General features: G+C 39.1%; 1 protein-coding gene across 1 annotated transcript; it reads right to left on the minus strand.

Moving 5' to 3' along the window:
* Positions 1-9,085: 9,085 nt before the first annotated feature.
* Positions 9,086-11,186, minus strand: LOC109418216 (uncharacterized). The gene is made up of 2 exons (XM_019692373.3): positions 11,029-11,186; positions 9,086-10,775 (listed from the first exon to the last, which is right to left on the minus strand). Exons 1-2 carry the CDS (start codon positions 11,090-11,092, stop codon positions 10,351-10,353), a joined length of 489 nt encoding a protein of 162 aa, XP_019547918.3. The 5' UTR covers positions 11,093-11,186; the 3' UTR covers positions 9,086-10,350.
* Between the last annotated feature and the right edge of the window lie 9,119 nt (positions 11,187-20,305).

Below are 20,305 nucleotides of genomic sequence, written 5' to 3' on the forward strand. Positions count from 1 at the left end.
GCGTATTTGACGTAGGGACCTAAGAGGGCGATTATTTCGATGCTTGAGGGATGATAAATAGATATCGTGAAACAGAGAAGAGAATTATCAGACAAAAGACACACAAAACAAGCAACAAAGAAGGCGCGGCTGGTATGGTAACAGACACAAATGTATGTACATATGTGAAAAATCATGTTTCTTGTCACAAGTTACTCATGCGCTGTGAACTTTCGTTTAAGGGGTAGGGTAATTGATCCGATCATGGAGGAGTTAAGCGCTGGGTTCATGTTTAAACCACAATTGTATCGCCCCAAGCAAACTTTTAACATGGATTGAATTGAAAATAATAAAATCCATCCTTAATCTACGGGAAAATAACGAAATATTGCCACTTTGATGTTGTTATGAGCATTTTATTCGTTTTTATCTGAAAGAACATTGTGTTCCTAATGTTGCGGTATGTGTTCCTAATGTTGCGGTATTTTGTTCCTATTGTTGCGGTATCCCATTGAAATCATATGGGATACCGCAACATTAGGAACACTACCGCAACAATAGGAACACAGCAGCAAACACATTTAGGAAAATATTTTTTTTAAACAGGTTTTTGGGCAAATCTTAAGCAAACAAATGGTGCAATCTCATAATTTAAGCACCATACATCTATTAAAAATACCTTTTGGTAACATTTCAGTCGAAAAAGTGCTCAATTGCCATTACCGCAACAATAGGTACTACCACAACGATGGGAACAATTACCCTAGTACGCACCTGATAAGTACTGTGGAAAAAGATAGGCCAAGGAACGGTCAAGAAATGATTTCGCTGTTAAAATTTCTTGAGCGGTCCGCAGCTGGAAAGAAATGAAAATTGTGTAACGCTCGTAACGCCTGCCGGGCAAATCAAATGGAGCTGTCACTTTTCCTTGCGGAATAATATTCCGTTCAATTATTCCTCAAGGAAAAGTGACATTGTTTCCCATACTAATCAGTTGTCAAAATTCCTTTGGTAATTAGAGGGATTTTTTCTGGAGTGCTTTTCTTACCAGGTGCATACTAGACTTAAGGATGAACACTGAACATTATAAAAAAAAACATGTTTTCTCAGTTTTCGCGCGCACACTTTGTGCGCGGAGAAAGTGTGCACACAAAAATAAGTGTTGAGAGCGCACTCACTCATACATATTTGCAGTTCGATACTGTGCGTACCGCAAGAATTTGTAAATAGGTGCTATGAATAAAGTGAGCAAATGCTTTTACTTTGCTAAAATGCATGTGTCAAACCTTTTACTTGAGCATTTACTCAGGTTGGTATGATAAAACTAAAAGTATGAGCATTTACTTTTCGAACATCGTAATCCATATGAATAAAACTGGGAAACCTGAGTGAACGCTCACAAAAACTTGAGTCACCTACGGACCATGTTCAGTTGAAAGTGAACACATTTACATGTTACATATGTAAACGTAAACGTCGAATTATGGTCACAGGATGTAGCTTGGAGTGCAATTAGGGGATTCTGGGGTAATACGCTCCACTTAAGGAAGATGCGTCCAAATGCATATAAAAAGGCAATAATTTATTGGTTTAATGCATGCATTAATTGCATATACTTTCATTCTAAGAGAAACCAAACAAAATTTCAGCCTTAATACAGTTCAGCTCTTGAAAATAACGTTTTTTGTAAAGACTAACATTACGGCTTCGTATGTTTATGCGGGGCAGTATGCACCCTTGCTCGGGGTAAAATGCACAACAACAATGGGGCAGGATGCACTCAAACAAAGGGGCAAGACGCACCACAACATTGAGGCAAGATGCACCGTCGAGTTTAGAAATCTTTCTACTTCTTAGACAAAATGCATGTTTTATGAGGTTTTAAGACAAACAATAGCTCAATTTAGTTTGCGATTACTTACAGAGCACTCATAGATATTATTACAGCTTGTTTTCTATAGGTGCGTTTTGCCCCAACCAATGGAGTGCATATTGCCCCAATCAATAGCAAAAAATAAAATAGTTTAAAACATATAATTTACGTAGATTACTGTTTAAGTTATGTTTCCTCTGCTTAGCATTGCCCTCAATGAACTGAATAAACACAACAGCATTAGATGTTTGGTCGGTTTTCACCATCAAATCATTCGACAAACGATCGGGAAAATTACATCAGAATCGTGCTTTTCAATTTTATTCATTTTTCTCACTAATTACGTAACGCAGATATGTAAAATTTTCCATATGCTCATTTATTAAGACGTTCTATTAGACTGATAAGGTTTCAAAGCTCTAAAACCGATAATCCCTGAAAAACAAAGGGGGTGCGTTTTGCCTCGACAGTGCGTATTACCCCAGATGCCCCTACCACATTTAGGGAAGCTCTGATGACCCTCCGATTGTCCATTTCAATGAAAAAGTCAAATGGATATGTATGGAAATTAAAAGTTGTTTTGGGTATAATGCACCCCCAAAATATGGGTATCAAACTATCCTCCTGTAGGAACCCCACGAGGGATAGTTTGGAAATCGTGTAAGAATTCCAGTAGGAACTCTTGGAGAAATTCCTGGAGGAATCCCAGGATGAACTCCTGGAAGAATCGCAGAAGAAATTCTTGGAGGAATCCCAAGAGGAACCTTAGGAGAAACTCCTGTGGGAAGCGCAGGATTAACTCCTGGAGGAATCCCTGATGGAACTTCTGGAGGAATCCCAAGAGGAACTCCTAGAGGAATCCCAAAAGGAACTCCAGGAGAAATCTCAGGGGGAATCTTAGGAGGAACTCCTTGAGGAATCCCAACAAGAACTCCTGGAGGAATCCCAGGAGGAAGCCTCGGAGGAACTCCTGGAGGAATTTCAGGAGGAACTCCTGGAGGAATCCCACTAGGAACTCCTGGAGGAATCCCAAGAGGATCTCCTGGGAGAATCCCCGGAGGAACTCCAGGAGAAAACCCAGGAGGAATCTCAGAAAGAATTCCTTGAGGAATCCCAACAGGAACACCAGCAAAAATTCCAGTAGGAACTCTCGGAAGAATCCCTGGTGGAAATTCTGGAGGTACTCCAAGAGGAACCCCAGGAGTAACTCCTATGAGAATTTCAGAGGAAACTCCTGGAGGAATCCTACGAGGAACTCCTGGAGGAATCCCAGGAGGAACTCTCGTAGGAATCCCAGAAGGAACTCCAGGATAAATCCCAGGAGAAACTCTTGGAGGGATCCCAGGAGGAACTCCTGGAGGAATCCCAGGATGAACTTCTGGAGGAATCCCAGGAAGATCTCTTGGAGGCATCCCAACAGGAACTCCTTGAGCAATCCCAGGTAGAAATCCTGGAGGAATCCCACGAGAAACTCTTGGAGAAACCCCAGGAGGAACTCCTGGAGGAACCCCAGGAAGAACTTCTGGAGGAATCCCAGGAAGAACTCTTGGAGTAATCCCAGGAGGAACTCCTGGAAGAATCCCAGGAGGAACTCCTAGAAGAATCTCACGAGGAACTCCTGGAGGAATCCCAAGAGGAACTCCTGGAGAAATCCCAGGAGGAATCTCAACAGCAACACCTGCAGGAATCCCAGTAGGAACTCTCGGAGGAATCCCTGGTGGAAATTCTGGAGGTACTCCAGGAGGAACCCCAGGAGTAACTCCTGTGAGAATTTCAGAAAGAACACCTGGAGGAATCCTACGAGGAACTCCTGGAGGAATCCCAGGAGGAACTCTCGTAGGAATCCCAGAAGGAACTCCAGGAGGAATCCCAGGAGAAACTCTTGGAAGGATCCCAGGAGGAGGAGGAATCCTCGGAAGAACTTCTGGAGGAACCCAGGAAGAACTCCTGGAGGAATCCCAGGAAAAACTCCTGGAGGAAACCCAGGAGGAACTTTTGGATGAATTCCAGGAGGAACTCCTTGAGGAATCCCAGGAGGAACTCCTTGAGGAATCCCAACAGGAACTCCTGGAGGAATCGCAGGAGGAACTCCTGGAGGAATTCCAGAAGGAACTCCTAGAGGAATCCCAGGAAGAACTCCCAGGAGGAACTCTAGGAAGAACTTTTGTAGAAATGTTAGAATGAACTCGTACATGAATCCCAGAAGGAATTACAGTAAAAAATTCAACTCAATCGGAGCACTGATTACGAAGAATGAGATGTGTGAAGTGAGCGACGTTGCTTAAAAATAGAACGAAAATCGATTTCAAATCATTAACCTTGTATGAAAAGTCGAAAAAATTTCCGCTCTATTGTATTTTTTTTCCTTAGCGTTTTCGAACTCAGGGCATGATTCTACACCAAAAATGATCATCAGCTTACCGAGTTCAAAAATACTGTAAACTAGTGTAATTAATGCTATAGGATGTATAAAATTATGCTCTGGTTTTTGTGTATTTATCTAACAAATATTGAAAAGTTCGTCACATCATGTGTCGGCGTTAGCTCCCAATGCACATTTAGTTGATAATAAATATTTTTCATTCATTTTTTGCATTTACACAAAAATTTGAACGGTTCGTCATCTTCGGTGTCGACATTTGTAATATTTTAGTCAAAATGAATAAATGTTTTGATTCAAATGAATTTTGCATGAATCACATCACTTACCAAAGTGAATCCAAATCATGTGACTCTCCCCCTCCCACTAACAAAAACTCCTTCCCGTGACAGTCGTGGAGAAGATAAGGTGATCTCGGTCTCTTGTAGCAACGTACGTCACACTAACATTCCTTCCCTTCCTCGATGACCGTAAGGACGTGGCCGGCGCCGTTATTGACTAATAAAGTTTGGAATTCTCGAACTGTGTACATTGAGAGCGGTAGCTACTCCCAAGCTCCGTTTGTTGGTTCCTTGTGCAATTTCGATTGTTCTGGTCAATCACGGAGCAACTACGAATTGTACGGTCATCTATGCTCATGCTCATGCTCAATCCCGATATTCGTCTTGTCATATTCAGCTACTCATCATAAATTTACTGATTTTCAACCATAGGAACCGAAACCCAAAACGTCAACACCAATTTTAACAAAGCAAATGCTATGTCCGAAATTCGAACTTACTCTGAGTAAAGTACAACTTTATCCATATACGAATTTGAGTAAATGCTCAAGCAGTTTACTCAAGTCAGGTTAGCCTTGAGTAAATACTCATTTTCATTCATATCACTTAAGGTGAAACATCAAGAAATCCCTTTTCAATTTTGCATACAAACTTTAGAGGCACAAATCTGACGAACGAAGCATCGAACCAAGCCACACTCGTTTGCACTCCTGACTTTGCTCACATGCAAAAAGAGGCAGCTTTTCCAAATCGAGCACATTTGTTTACCAATTTAAGTTTGCGGCTCTTGAAATCGTGAGTAGGGATACTAGTCGGCCATTGTGGTAGCCGTATTTGTATTCACTGATGTTTCTCCTTAATATGTACTTACAAATATATACATTCAAAAACATCTGTCACTTCGCGAAGTCTACGTGCTTTTGTTTTGGAGGGAAACATTGTTTCTTTTGTTTTGCCTTGCGAGTGTCACTGCGGCTGTATGCTTTGCGGGCGTACGACCATCGCCGAACGCTAATAAAAGATAACCGCGACAATATCTGATTACACTGAAGTTTTTTTTACGCGGTTTTTTACCCGGTCCGTCGTAAAGAACTGCGTTATTTCGAAAAAACGTCGTGAAAATCCGCGTTATTTAAAAAACACGCGTAAAATAGTCAGGTCCCCATCTACACTCAAATTAATCGACTGATAAATTCTATGTGCATTAACCACATAGATTGCGGGCGAGAGAGAAGCTCGTCAATTTATGTGCGAGTAATAAAAACTATAAGTAAATCTTTAAGTTTTCATTATTCTTTGAATACCTTGGAAGTGCAAGCAAATCCACCCACATGAAGCTTCAAAACAAACCTGAACAATGGCGGGAGCAGAAGGCAAACATTTTTGGGAAGCAAAATCGTTTGCAAACGTGAATCTATAGATGCTTATAGGATGAAATTGATTAATCGGCTGATTGAGGTCCCATACAAAACGTGTGACTTAGGAGGGAGGGGGGTTGAAAAAGGTCGATTTTTGCGTGACATAATTTTTGTATCACCCCGAAAGTCAATTCTCCGTTTCTGCAATGAAATGGTGCAAAAAGCGTGGGTATTATTATTCCTTGCCTAATTTGATGCTGTTTGAGCAAAACTTTGGGCAACAGTGTTGTTGTTTTCTCCATTTCATTTCATGGTGACCTTCTCACCATACAAAAATTCAGCTCATTACTTCAATTCTAGTACTTCACCGATTGTGTCTTATTCATTGACAATGCTGCGGCAATTTCACTGAAAAAAAATTAGATTTATTCTTCGTTGGGTGGGTTCCAATGAATTCTTTTTTTTTTCAATATATAAGTCAAAAAACGGGAAAAATTTGTTCTTCTTCTTCTTTTTTATGGCTATACGTCCTCTCTGGGACTGCTGGGACTGGGACCTGTCTCTCTTCAATGTAGTCTTCTTTGAGCACTTCCACAGTTATCAATTGAAGGGCTTTCTTTGTCTGCCATTGTATGAATTTACATGTTGTGGGGCAAGCACAATGATACACTATGCCCAGGGAGTCGAGAAAACTTTCCCGACTGGAAGGCGAATCGAAGCTTCCGTCTCCGAATTGGCAATCCATAGCCTTAACCACTAGGCTAATGGAGACCCTTTTTGACTGGAGAATCTTTTTGATGTGTTTTCCAAAAGTCGCTGAAGTTCAAAAAGTCTACTAACTTTTCCAAAGTATTAAGAATGCAATTATTAGAATTATTATTCAGATATTACTGAATTAACAGAACTATTTATTTTTTTAACCTGGGACATTCTTATAAGAAGAATCACTAGGTATAAGAAAATGTTTGTTATAAGAAGTAGAAGACTGAGGCACATAGAACATTATTGAATTTGAGTGAATTGTTAGTTTTTTTTCTCTTTTTTTGGGAGGATTGTAAGCAAAATCCGGTTGAGCGCAAAAACTATTGTCATCTTCTTCTTGTGCAGATATAACAAAACCCTCTATTATTTTTTTAATCTACATTACGATATTTTTAGTCCCAGGCAAGTAACTTGACAACTAGTTACTTGCCTGGGGCTAAAAATCTCGTAATGTAGATTAAAAAAATAATGGTGGATTTTGTTATATCTGCACAAGAAAAGGCATTACTGTTTCTAATTTGTTAATTCAATTTTGATTGATTTTGAATTTATAGACTGACATTGCATCAAGGAATTTCGATTTATTGGAACAAAAGCTAGAAGTATGTCGTAATTATGTTATTTTAATGCAATTGGAAGGAATTTAAGGTGAAGATATGATGAAGCCACAGCTCAAATTTTCAAGTGCACAAATCTGAAGAACCGTACGACGGATTGCGCTGAAAAGTTTATCGATTGATTACCCGCTGGTGATGACTAATCGATTAACTTTTCAGTGCAATACGACATTTGGTTCTTCAGATTTGAGCTCTTGAAAATTTGAGCTGTGGCTTCGTCATATATTCATCTTAAATGCTCACTTGGACAATCGAGAGCAACCTGAAATTTTAACAGGAGCAATGGATTTGTTTTTAAATATTGAAAAAAACAGTACTCATTATAGCAGTACATGCCAAGTCTTTATCGTAAATTTCTCCACATAATTTCATAAAAATCATCAATACGATCGGAGTTTTTAAATTATTTCGATTCTAACAAAGAATTTGCATCATCACGTGATCTAAGAACAATTCTCAATTTGTCAATGGATTTTTTTTTAGATTTCTTACATGGATTTATATATGGCTCAGAAGTGCCAGATTTCTTACATGGATTTATATGTGCTTCAGAAATGCCACCGAGAATCCTTCTGTACCGTACCGACTCCAATTCCGCAATCTTTGGAAAACTTGATGCCAATTAGTACAGTTTATTGGCAACTTAGGGTTACTCGAGCGATGCGTTCTTTCGGTTAAGGGGGTGAGTCGATTGGCAAAAGCGATAAGGCCTTTAAGAATTTCGAAGATCGATGTTCGGATTATGAAGAGTAAAAACACATTCGTTTTAAATTTTCTTTGAGTCGGTTTTTTTTTTTATATTTTCGATGCAGCTTAATCTAGTTTAACAATTTTGTTGTGAATAACTCACTGAAGTACTTGTGGTTTCCTTATTTACTAAATACTGAACACTTGAAACAAATGCGACCTGAAAACTTAACGGAAAAGTGATGCTTGGAAAACAAATATGTCAGAAAATAAATGCTCGTGTGATATACGCTACCCGTCATAAGCATTGGCGGAGCCAGCATTTTCTTTTTTCTTACTCACTCTCCTATACATACACGAGAAAGAGCGGGATGGAAGAGGGGGCAAGCTCCCTCATCTACTATCTTTCTCATATATGTTTAGGAGAGTGAGTAAAGTATAAGAAAATGCTGGCTCCGCCAATGGTTTTAGGTATATACTCATAAATAGTATTGCAACAATATTGCATCACATTGACACACCTCGATATCGCCAAAACCTGAGGACTTGCAAAGATGCTGTCTTCAGCAAAGTTAACGTTTCTGAAGGTGGCAGTTTTGTAGGTGTTCAGGATGATGCAATACTGTTGCAATACTTTTTGGGAGTCTATACTTATGACGGGTGGTGTAGATCAAAATCAACTCACAAACGATCACTTTTTACAATTCAGTATCGGACAATAGGAATGTTTCAAATGATGATGCAATTATTACGCCACTTCTTGTAATATGACATATTCCACGCACTTCTATACCGCGGTTTATGAACTTCATTGAAAGATATTTCAGTGTTCTTGCTGTCGATTTTGATTCATTTTGCACCAAAGTGAAGACAATTACTTACATTATTCTAATAGTACTTGAAACTTTGCAAACTGTTTCGAGAAAGTAGCAAATTTGTTGCCGTTAAGTCGAAATTTGTCATTTTTGTGATGGTGGTTCCATTCGGCTCTAATTAAAACTTTTTACTTCTGATTTTTCAATCAATAAAAAAAATCAGAAGTAAAAAGTTTCAATTTTCATTTATGAAGCTTGAATTGAATCGTCCAGTCAAATGTGATCGTTTGAAATACCTGGCTGGCATGTGTTTGGGATTTTTGGTAGCAAAAGTTTGATTGCGCAAAACGTACGCGTGGAATGTGTCATATCGGGTTTTGGCTTGCGCAATATTGTGCAAGATTCAAACTTCTGAAACTATTATACGCATATGTAACTAACTTAGTTTATAGTTCTTCTAACTTGTTCGTCTATTTTTGAAAATTTGAGCACATGTATTTGGTAGTCAGTCAAATAAAAATAAGAATGGATGGCTGGCTTTCAATATTCGGCCAGTTTTATGGTTAAACGGTGCACTTGATTAAAATATTTTTTGGACAAAGCCGAATTGCAAAAATCATTGCAAAAATAATACACTGGGATAGAATGATCTCTTATGAGCATGCTTATTGTAACAATAAAAGTTGAACGGCATTTGTCGCGCTTTTAGATTCTTTGAATAAAAGTAAACGGTATTATTGATGAACATTTGTGTCGTACGGCAACCCAGATAAAACTATTTGTGAAAAGTCCAGTAAGAAAGAAAAATCACTTCTTATGTGCTAGTTGACGCGTACAATCGTACATACTTGTCAAACTCCGTGAGGATAAAAAGGTTTTTTTACAAACCGGAAGTCGTCTTCTTGTATATCAAAAAGTCGGCGGAATCACTATGCCGATTGCGACATCGCCCATTTTCAATGGGTTTGTAGTGAGGTTCTCTCGCTTCTTATTAGGTACAAAATCTCAGATATACAGCAGTCGGCATGAGTTTATCACCCAAATTATCCGAATAAATCTGCAATGCTAATATAATCTGATTGAACACTAGACGCGAGGTGAGAAACCAAATGTTATCATGAGCACCGAAAAAAGAAAGAATCTGTAACTTCTTCTAAAACACCATTCGAGTTTAGTTGATTACTGCTTCTGTTATCATTTTCAAAGTAAACAAACAAAAAAACTTTCTATCAATCTTCTTAGACTTTTCAACACGTTATCCAGGAAAACCGGCTGACAACTCATTCATGCACTTTTATGTCTGCTCAAAATAATCGATTGGAAGGCTCCACAAATTTCAAAATATTCATGTTTTATATAAAAATGCACAATATACTTAGTATAAATTACCATATAAATATTACCCCATTACCCAACGCTATCACTGCTCTCACAACACTCACTCCTAGCACTAAATAATCTGAATTAATTCACAATGCTATTATCATCTTGTACATCGACGGAGATGTGTGTTGTCGAGAACATCAAAGCAAGAGAGATTCTATGCAAAACCGTGAATAGATGCCGAATTCTATATTGAATACTATACTTTAATTCGATTAAAACAATCTACGTAGCGCGATCACTGCTCCCAAAACACTCACTCCCGCCAACATTCTTTCAATCACATTTCTATCACCACCGGAGGAGCATAGGCCAGTTGTCTTGCACGTACCGCAACGAGTAATCTCAACATTCGACGACCACCCCTTACAAAATTCCACCGTCTCTAGTGTGCATCCGGCCACCAGAACTCGTTGGCTAGCGTCACCCCGTGCCATATTCGATTCAATCGTAAAACAACTGAAAGTGGCGCTCTCTTCCAGGTCCACGTCGAACTCTAGCAAACCGTGATTGTCCCTGGACATAGCGTTGTGCATTCCGTTCACCTTCTCAATGGTGCATTCGACGGACTTGTTTTGGGCGACACATTCGTCCCAGCCGGCAGTCTTATCTCGACAGGTGGTGCAGCGGAGGCAGCATGCTGGAAATGAAACAGAAAGTGGGTTAGCATGGGTGATTCACCAAACGGATGTAATCTCGTGCATAGTCTGATACCGGTGTATCTGCAGTGATCGACTTCTTTCCATCGATATTCTCTTTCGTTGATACTAGTCCTAGTGGTTCTCCACCGGACTACACAGAGAAAATCGATGAAGAGAAATCGATCATTTCTTAACACTTTTTTCGCCCAGACACGACACGACTCAAATGCCTAAGGTCATTGAGTGGCTTACCTGCGCTAATCAGTGAAATGAAGATCAAGATTTTCACAACGAACAAAACACCGGCGGATGCCATGTTTGCAAATTAAGCGTGTTATTCAACTGGCGGACGAGAAACAAATGGTCTTAAGATGCGAATCATTTAGTCCTCTGATCTGAGCCTCTAAGAATTCCCCTCTTATGCATGGGGAGGGGATCCACACATACACAGCACATTTGCATCAGGCTTCGGACGTCAACGATGAGCTCCAAATCAATGCGGGAGAAATGCGATCGTACTAGGTAGGGGAATTTCTTAGTCATTGATCGACGACGATTATGACGTCAGGTGGTTGCGTAGTAGGAGGCCTGTGCGTCGACTTATTTATGGTCGGTGTTGCTGGAGCGAGACGTCATCGGCGTATTGACGTAGGGATCCCTGAGATGGCGGCACCGGATCGCGATAATTTCGATGCTGGATGGATGTTAGATAGAGGGAGCACATACAATATGCCCTGCCCCACTTTAGTATCTCTGTATTAGTCACTGACAATGACTCACTATGCTTTTCTCAACAACTGTAATTTAGCATAGTTTTTATTGAGTAGGAATTATTCCCAAGAAATAAATATATTTATTGCATAACATTGTGTATTTTGAAACCAAAAGTAACAAGGCATAAGGTCCCAGTCATGGGCGTAGCCACAATGTTGGCATACAGGGGGGCGTACCATATTGTGGTGGTGGTATAACACCATCACAATTATTATTTCATCAGCATTGTTTAAACTCCCTTAATTCTTTGGGGCCGGAGGGGAAAAGAAAAATGACTGCATGAATTCATCCATTCAATAAAACTGAACTCTGTCAAAGTTTTATAGCAAATCTACTCCTCTATTAGGAAAAAATATGAGTTATTGAGTTGGAGACATTATTAACATCCTAGAACATCCAGAACACCAAGAACTTTGAAAAAATAAAACAATTGACACAACATTAGCGTAAAGTTCTGGTTTTGGATATGGTTCACATTCATACGCATCTAAATAGCCTTTTTATGAATGTGGAACAGTTTTTCATATCATGGTATCAAGCATGAGCTTTCGAGAGCGTTCCAAACTGTCCTGAAAATCAGACCTTAAAATCTACAGGTGTGATTTTGTTCGTTTTAGCAACAAATTATGACATTCCTTAACTGCTTCCTGTTTTTTTTTGCGTAACGTCTCAACTAGAGTTCGCTTTCAGCTTCCATCCGAACCAAACGTGCTTCAAGACATCGAAATAGTGCTAATGTGGTCATTATCCCCCTTTCTGTAGTAGTGTAAATGAACGGAACCTAAACTAGGAAAACACCAAATGCGAAACTGGATGTATTTCCTCATAATTTGTTTTTTGATTATTTTTATTATATAACGAAATATTTTCAAAATCAAAGCTGTGTATAAATCTAGAGGATGGATCTATGAATAGGACCCATATAGCCGAGGCGGTAAACGCACTGGTATTCAGCATGACCATGCTGAGGGTGACGGGTTCGATTCCCGGTCGGTCCAGGATCTTTTCGTAAAGGAAATTTCCTTGACTTCCTTGGGCATAAAGTATGTTCGTGCCTGCCACACGATATACGCATGCAAAATGGTCATTGGCAGAGGAAGCTCTCAGTTAATAACTGTGGAAGTGCTCATAGAACACTAAGCTGAGATGCAGGCTTTGTCCCAATGAGGACGTTACGCCAGGAAGAGAGAGAGAGAGAGGGATCTAGGAATCCTACACTCAAACAAATAATTGTAAGGAATACATAAAAATGCATTAAGAAATTAAGTACTCATTAAGAAACACGTGGTAACGGATCAGTTTCAGTGGCCAGTATTATTGAAACTACATTATGGAATTATAAACAAGCACACATGAATTCATTAACTCACATTGTGAAATTCTTGATCCCAAGTGAAATCTTATGAAACCATAATGTGAGTTAATGAAATCATCTGAGCTTGATTATGATGTCATAATCACGTTTTATGATTTCTTGTTACTCCATCATTATGAAATTCATTAGCTAAATTAAGAAATTTGTAGAGCTACGCATGATGCAATGCTCCTGTAATTGGCCCAAGAGAGATTGCGTCATACATAACCTTTTTACCTTACCGGTCAGACTAAGGCCTGTGTGTCCTCTGCTGTACATACATAGTAGCCGTCTCCATTCCACTCGGTCCATGTCTGTTTGTCTCCAGTTCCGCTCTCTGCGTAGGGTCCGCAGATCGCCCTCCACTTGGTCGACCCACCTAGCTCGCTGAGCTCCACGTCTTCTTGCACCGGTCGGATGACTCTCGAGAACCATTTTAGTCGGGTTGCTATCCGACATCCTGATGACGTGACCCGCTCACCGTAGTCTCCCGATTTTCGCGGAATAGACGATGGTTGGTTCTCTCAGCAGCTGATGCAGCTCGTGGTTCATTCGCCTTCTCCAAGTCCCGTCTTCCATCTGCACTCCGCCGTAGATGGTACGCAACACCTTCCGTTCGAAAACTCCAAGGGCGCGTTGGTCCTCTGCACGTAGGGTCCATGTTTCGTGCCCATAGACGACCGGTCTAATCAACGTTTTATAGATGGTTAACTTCGTGTTACGGCGAACTTTATTCGATCGTAGAGTTCTACGGAGTCCAAAGTAAGCACGATTTCCTGCCACAATGCGCCTCTGAATTTCTCTGTTGGTGTCGTTGTCGGCGGTCACCAGTGAGCCCAAGTACACGAATTCTTCAACCGCCTCGATTTCATCACCGTCGATATGAATTCGGGGTGGCGGGCGCGGTGATTCCTCCCTGGAGCCCTTTGCCATCATGTACTTTGTTTTCGACTCATTAATGACTAATCCGATTCTCCTGGCTTCATTATTAAGTCGAATGCAGCACGTTTCCGCCATCGTCTCAAATTTACGAGCTATAATATCAATATCATCAGCGAAACCAAGAAACTGAACGGACTTCGTTCCACTTGTGTTTATCCCCGCTCTTCTTAAGTTTTTAAGGCGATGTTAAACAGCTGGCACGAAAGACCATCACATTGCGGTAACCCTCCGCGAGATTCGAAGTAACTCTTGATCAATCGTACGCCGATTTAAAATCGATAACAAGTGATGTGTGGCCACGTTGTATTCGCGGCATTTCTGCAACACCGTTGTCCGTTGTAGCGCGTTCACCCAAGAATCCAGCCTGATATTGCCCTACGAACTCTTATTGCAATCGGTGATCGAGAGTATCTTAGTAGGCAGCGCTCAGTAGTGTGATCGCACGACAGTTCCAATACAAATTGTCGCCCTTTTTGTAGATGGGACACACGATACCTTCCATTCATTCCTCCGGTAATACTTCCTCCTCCCAAATCTTGGTAATGACCCAGTGTAGTGCTTTCACCAGTGCTTCTCCACCGTATCTTAGAAGCACGCTTGGTAGTTGATCTACTCGAGCGGCTTTGTTGTTTTTCAACCGGCTCACCTCCTCCCCAATCTCTTGTAAGAAGTGTGTTACTTTTGCAATTTGCAGGACAGCTTTAAAAAAGATTGAAATAACATCTTAAACTACAAAACACACAATTGGTTTGAAAATTCCAAAAATACTGTCGAAAAACATGGCGGTGCTATTCTTGTTTCGCTCAGGGAATGGGCGCGACTCCATTTCGCTCAGCTATCACCACAAAAAAAACAAAAACAAGTTTCGAACGTCTGCGCTACGCGTTGATCGCCGTGTATTAATGGGAAGAATGCAATCTTCTAGCAGAGGGAAGACGTTGGCCATCCAAGATTATGAAATGAATGAATCATGATCTCGAGACGACCGCTGAGCGCGTGGGGGTTGGAATTTGAATTAGATTCCAATCGATATTTGCTTCCGATGCTTCAGCACCGGAAACATGAAATACCTATATTCAGCGATAGATGACATTTTCATTCAAGATTAGGATTTTTGGCCCATTTTCGAGATTTGGCTCTGCTACATTAATCCGTAGCAGAGCCAAATCTTGCCCGTTTGAGCCTTTATAATAAGTATTAAATTACCTTTGTAAATGTTTTTTGAAAAGATAAAGAGGTGTTGTGTCTTTTTGAGAACGATTCCATAAAGAGAAAAATGAAATCACACAAAGGGGCTTTTCCCTCTTTCTAAATTTTTGTTAAAAAACAAAAACTAAACTAAACTAAATACCTATATGTACGTGCATAGATCAACAGTGTAGTAGTAAGGAACGAGAGAAGTAATCACAAATGTCTGGCAGATGTTTGAAGGAATTTTCTTGCAGGTGAATTTGTGGAAAACACCAATGACAGTGTTATAGCGTAATACTTGCGGTGTAATGAGTAAACCCACTGCAAGGGTTCTCATAACGTGTTGTTAAGAGCACTGAGTGCAATAGAGGAATAAACGTTCAGTTTTATGATGACTACCAACTTACACGGTTCACTTGTGCGTCACGAAAGAATGTCTTTATCATATTTTTACCGGTTATAACAGTGTCGACGAGGTGAAATGTTGGAGTTTGTACTGTGTATTTCACGACCGTTGATATTCGTTGCCTTCGGCGTGAATTTTTTTGGTGCAAATTCTATTTGGCGACATGCGTGCTATGTGCTTTTATTGTTATGTATTGACGACCACCGCACAGTGGGAAAAATTGAACCCGAAACACGACTAAATTCATTTTCTCAGCTGGGTAACGGGTTCTGCCAACGGCTGACACCATTTTCGCTTGGAAAAAGTGTGCTGAATCGATTGGTGGGGGTCTCATTGGCCGGCGGCCTCACCCTGGCCAGCTAGAGGGCCGGAATCAACCCGAGTTCCTTACGGAAAGCAAAATCATTGTCATCCAAGAATATTTTCGCACCCTATATTTATTCGGAAGCCGCAAATCAGAAGTCAACCGCACTCCGGATAATATCAGTTGCATATTATGGTCCAATTGTGGTTCCGGAACAATCCGGGATAACCCGGAACATTAGGGTGGGGCTAATTTTTAAAAATCTCTCTGGGATATGATTTCCCAAATGGAAATCGATCGACTAGTCGAAATAAGTAAGCTGTACAAAAATGAGTGATTTTGGTTAATCTTTAGAGGTGGCGCAAAGGATTTATGTGATTTTTTTTCTAGAGAAAATCTTTAAAAAACATTTCAAACTAAATTTTCAAACATAATTTTTCTAGACTAAATCGGTGAATTTAAAACCCAATTGGGCCAAATTTGTGCTCAAAATTGCGATATCTCTATTGGTTTCTGAGATATTTGAGAAAAATGTCGTATTTTGGTATTTTTTGGGTTAGATATCAAAATATGACATTTTTTTTTTTTTTTCAAACATCTCAGAAACCAATATAACGCAATTTTGAACACAACTTTGGCCCTACTGGGTTCTAGAATCACCAATTTAGTCTAGAAAAATTATGATTGAAAATTAAATTTGAAACGTATTTTGAAGGTTTGCTCTAGCAAAAAATTTACTTTACCTTCTGGGATGCTTGCAGAATTCTTTTGGAATGCTTCTTGATTGTTTTATAGGATGTTTCCAGATTCGTTCCAGGAAGCTTCAGAATCCTTCGGGTGTGCTTTCAAAATCCAACATGGATGCTTCTAGATTCCTTTATAAGCTGCTTTCAGAATCCATCAGGGATGCTTCTAGAATCCATCTGGGTTGGAATACTTAGAGAACTTCTGGGTACATTTCGTAGCGGATTAAACAAATACTAGAAATCCGTTTTGAATTTTGAAATCAATTGTTATAAATTAATCAAACATTTTCAGTTTCTGAAAATTACCTGAATCTATCTCTGAAATACATTTTTACGGGGCTGAAATTATAGGGAACCATTCTGAATAAATTTCTTAACAAATCCTTAGAGAAATCGTGAAAAAAATTGGATCGCTGGATGATTTTCAGGAATAATCTGAATTGGATTATTGAGTTGCGTTGATCAGGAAAATACTGACTACATAAAACATTTCAATCGCATTTTAAAGCGCTTCTAAAAGTAATACTGGAAAAAAATATTATATCATTACCAAAAATATGTCTGGCCAATCTTGGAGATTTTTTTTTTTTTTCAAAACAATTTGACGGATTTGTGGTACGCAGGAGTAACAGATGTAATTTGAGATCGTTTTGTAAAAAAAATCTGGTCTAAATCTGGAATGATTTGCTGCAGATTCGGCATTAGAATTTATTAACAATTCCTCAATATGTTCCTGATACAAATCATAATGATTTTTTTAATTGATTTAAGAATATAGTAGCCTTGTGTTAGAAGTTCTTATACAATACACATTTAAAAAAAAAAATTCAGTTCAAATTCCTGTTGCAATTCATGTATCAGAAAAAATCTAGGAGCCATTCTGATGGAGTTCATGATAGAATATTTAACGAGTATACCAGTCATAATTTAGTAATTTTGTTTATAAAAACTGCTTATTGGATTTCTGAATAACTTTTATCTGATTTTTTCGAGGGTTTAAATATTTTTGCTCTAAGGGTTTTATGAAAAAATAATGGCAAATGCTACTTTTGAAATTCCTAGCCATTATTTTTAAAGGATTCTGAAAATCATATTCCCTTATCAACCTCTTTATGTTTGTTTACGAGCTTTCATACAAATCTCTCGTTAAATTTTAACCTAATTAATGAAAATTTGTTTGCATATTTAAAAAATGATCAATTTCTTACATTCATTGCTTCCAAGTATTTATATTTTAAAAAATATAAACTTTTTTACAAATTGGAAATACTACAAAACTTAAGTTTAATGAACCCTGCTAAAACCTGGAAAACTTACAGAATTTCATTTTGTCTTATGAGTATGAGTAGATACCCTGGAGATGCTTCCCCAATTCTCCTGGGTTGCTTCCATAATCTTTCCGCGAAGGCATTTTAATGGATTTTTGAAGCATCCCTGACGAATTTTAGAAGCATCCCAGAAGGAATCTAAAAGTATCCCAGGAAAAGTTCGGGTGCATCCCAGAAGAACTCTGGAAGCATCCCAGAATCTGAAAGTATCACAAAAAAAATCTGCAAGCAACAAAATCTGCAAGCAATTCTGAAGGCATCCCAGAATGATTCTGGAAGCAATCCAGAGGAATTCTTGAAGCGTTCATAAAAGAGTCAGAAGAATCCTGGAAGCATGATTCTGGAAGTATCCCTGATATTATGTAATAGTAGGATTCGGGCAGCATACCTGAAGGACTTTAGAAGCATCCCAGAAAGATTTTGGAAGCTTCCCATGAGGAGTTTGAAAGCAACCCAGAAAAATTTTGGAAGCAGCCAAGAACAATTCTGAAGCATCTCAGTAGAAATCTGGTGGCATCCCAGGAAGAATCTGGAAGAATCCCGGGATTCTTGAAGCAACGTATAAGTATTCTGAAAGCAACGCAGAAGGATTCTGGAAGAATACCTAAAGTATTCTGGAAGCATTCCAGAAAGCTTCTGGAAGCATCTTAGAACGAATCTGCAAACATCCTATAAATAAGGAATCTAGAAGTATTCCAAAAGTAATTTGGAAGCTTCCCAGAAGAATTTGGAAAGCATCCTAGAAGGAATCTGGAGGAATCGCAGAAAAACTCAGGAAGCATCCTTAAAAAAAACTGGAAGCATCCCAGAAAGATTCTAGAAGCAACCTAGAAGATATCTGGAAACAACTCAGAAAGATTCTGGAAGTATCCCAGAAGGATTCTGGAGTTATCCTAAAAGGAATCTGGAAGCATCCCAAAAGAAATCTGAAATAATTCCAGAAAAATTTTGGAAACAAGCCAGACACAATCTGAGAGTACTCTGAAGAACTGGGGAAGCATCTTTAAAAAAAAAATCTGGAAGCATCGTAGAAGTTTTCTGGAAGTATCCCAGAAGGATGTTAGAAGCATCCTTGATGGATTATTAAAGCATGCCAGAAGAAATCTGGGAGTATCCTAGAAGAATTTTGGAAGGACTCTAGAAACATTTTAGAAGAATTCGAGAACCATCTCGAAAGAAATCTGAAAGCATCCCTGAAAGATTCTGCGAGCAACCTCGAAGAATTAGAAAGCAACCAAGTAAGAATCTGGAAGCATCCCAGATTGTTTCAGGAAATATCCCTGAAGGATTATGTAAGTATCCCAGGTAGATTCTAGAACCATATCTGAAGAAATCTGCAAGCATCTCAGAAGGAATCTGGTAACGTCCAAGAAAAACTCTGGAAGTGTCTCAAAAGAAATCTTGAAGCATCCAATAGAGATTCTGGGAGCAACCTAGAAGAATTCTGAAAGCAACTCAGAATAATTCTGGAAGCATCCGAGATGGAATCTGAAAGTGTCATGGAACAATTCTGGAAGCATCCCTGATGGATTCTAGAAGCATCTCAGAAGGATTCTTGTAATATTCCCGAAAATCTAGGAAATGTTCCAAAAGGAATCTGTAAGCACCCCAGATGGAATCTGGAAGTATCCCATAAGAACTTGGGAAGCATCCTGAAGGAAAACTGATAGCATCCCAGAAGCATTCTGGAAGCAACCCAAAAGGATTCTGGAAGCATCCTATAAGGAATATGGAAGCATCTCAAAAGTATTTTATAAGTAACTCAGAAGGATTCTTGACCCAACTTAGAAGAATTCTGGAAGCATCCCTGAGAGATTCCGGATTGCCGTTCAGTGGCCACCAATATAGTTTTGTTCAACCTGAATTAATTGTGAATTCTGTAGTATTTATTAAGCTGCAACATTATTTAGATATACATAGTATAGGTATTCAGAGGAACTCGGAATTATCAGTGGCCACATCTTACCTCCAAACTGGCTAGTATTATCAAGAGAGAAAAAAATTCGAAGATTCAAAATGAAAATTGACATTCTCATTTTTTCATTCGTGCTTCGCCACATTCATTGTCAGCTGAATGCCTCTCTATTTTCATCCATACTTTCAATATGGGTATGAATGTAATGTAAATATCTATTAGAGTAAGTCTTCTGTATAGCAGCTTATAAAGGAATCTAGAAGCATCCATGTTGGATTTTGAAAGCACACCCGAAGGATTCTGAAAGCTTCCTGGAACGAATCTGGAAACATCCTATAAAAAAATCAAGAAGCATTCCAAAAGAATTCTGCAAGCATCCCAGAAGGTAAAGTAAATTTTTTGCTAGAGCAAACCTTCAAAATACGTTTCAAATTTAATTTTCAATCATAATTTTTCTAGACTAAATTGGTGATTCTAGAACCCAGTAGGGCCAAAGTTGTGTTCAAAATTGCGTTATATTGGTTTCTGAGATGTTTGAAAAAAAAAAAAATGTCATATTTTGATATCTA

This window comes from Aedes albopictus, chromosome 3 (genome assembly GCF_035046485.1).
Source record: "Aedes albopictus strain Foshan chromosome 3, AalbF5, whole genome shotgun sequence".
Classification (NCBI taxonomy): domain Eukaryota; kingdom Metazoa; phylum Arthropoda; class Insecta; order Diptera; family Culicidae; genus Aedes; species Aedes albopictus.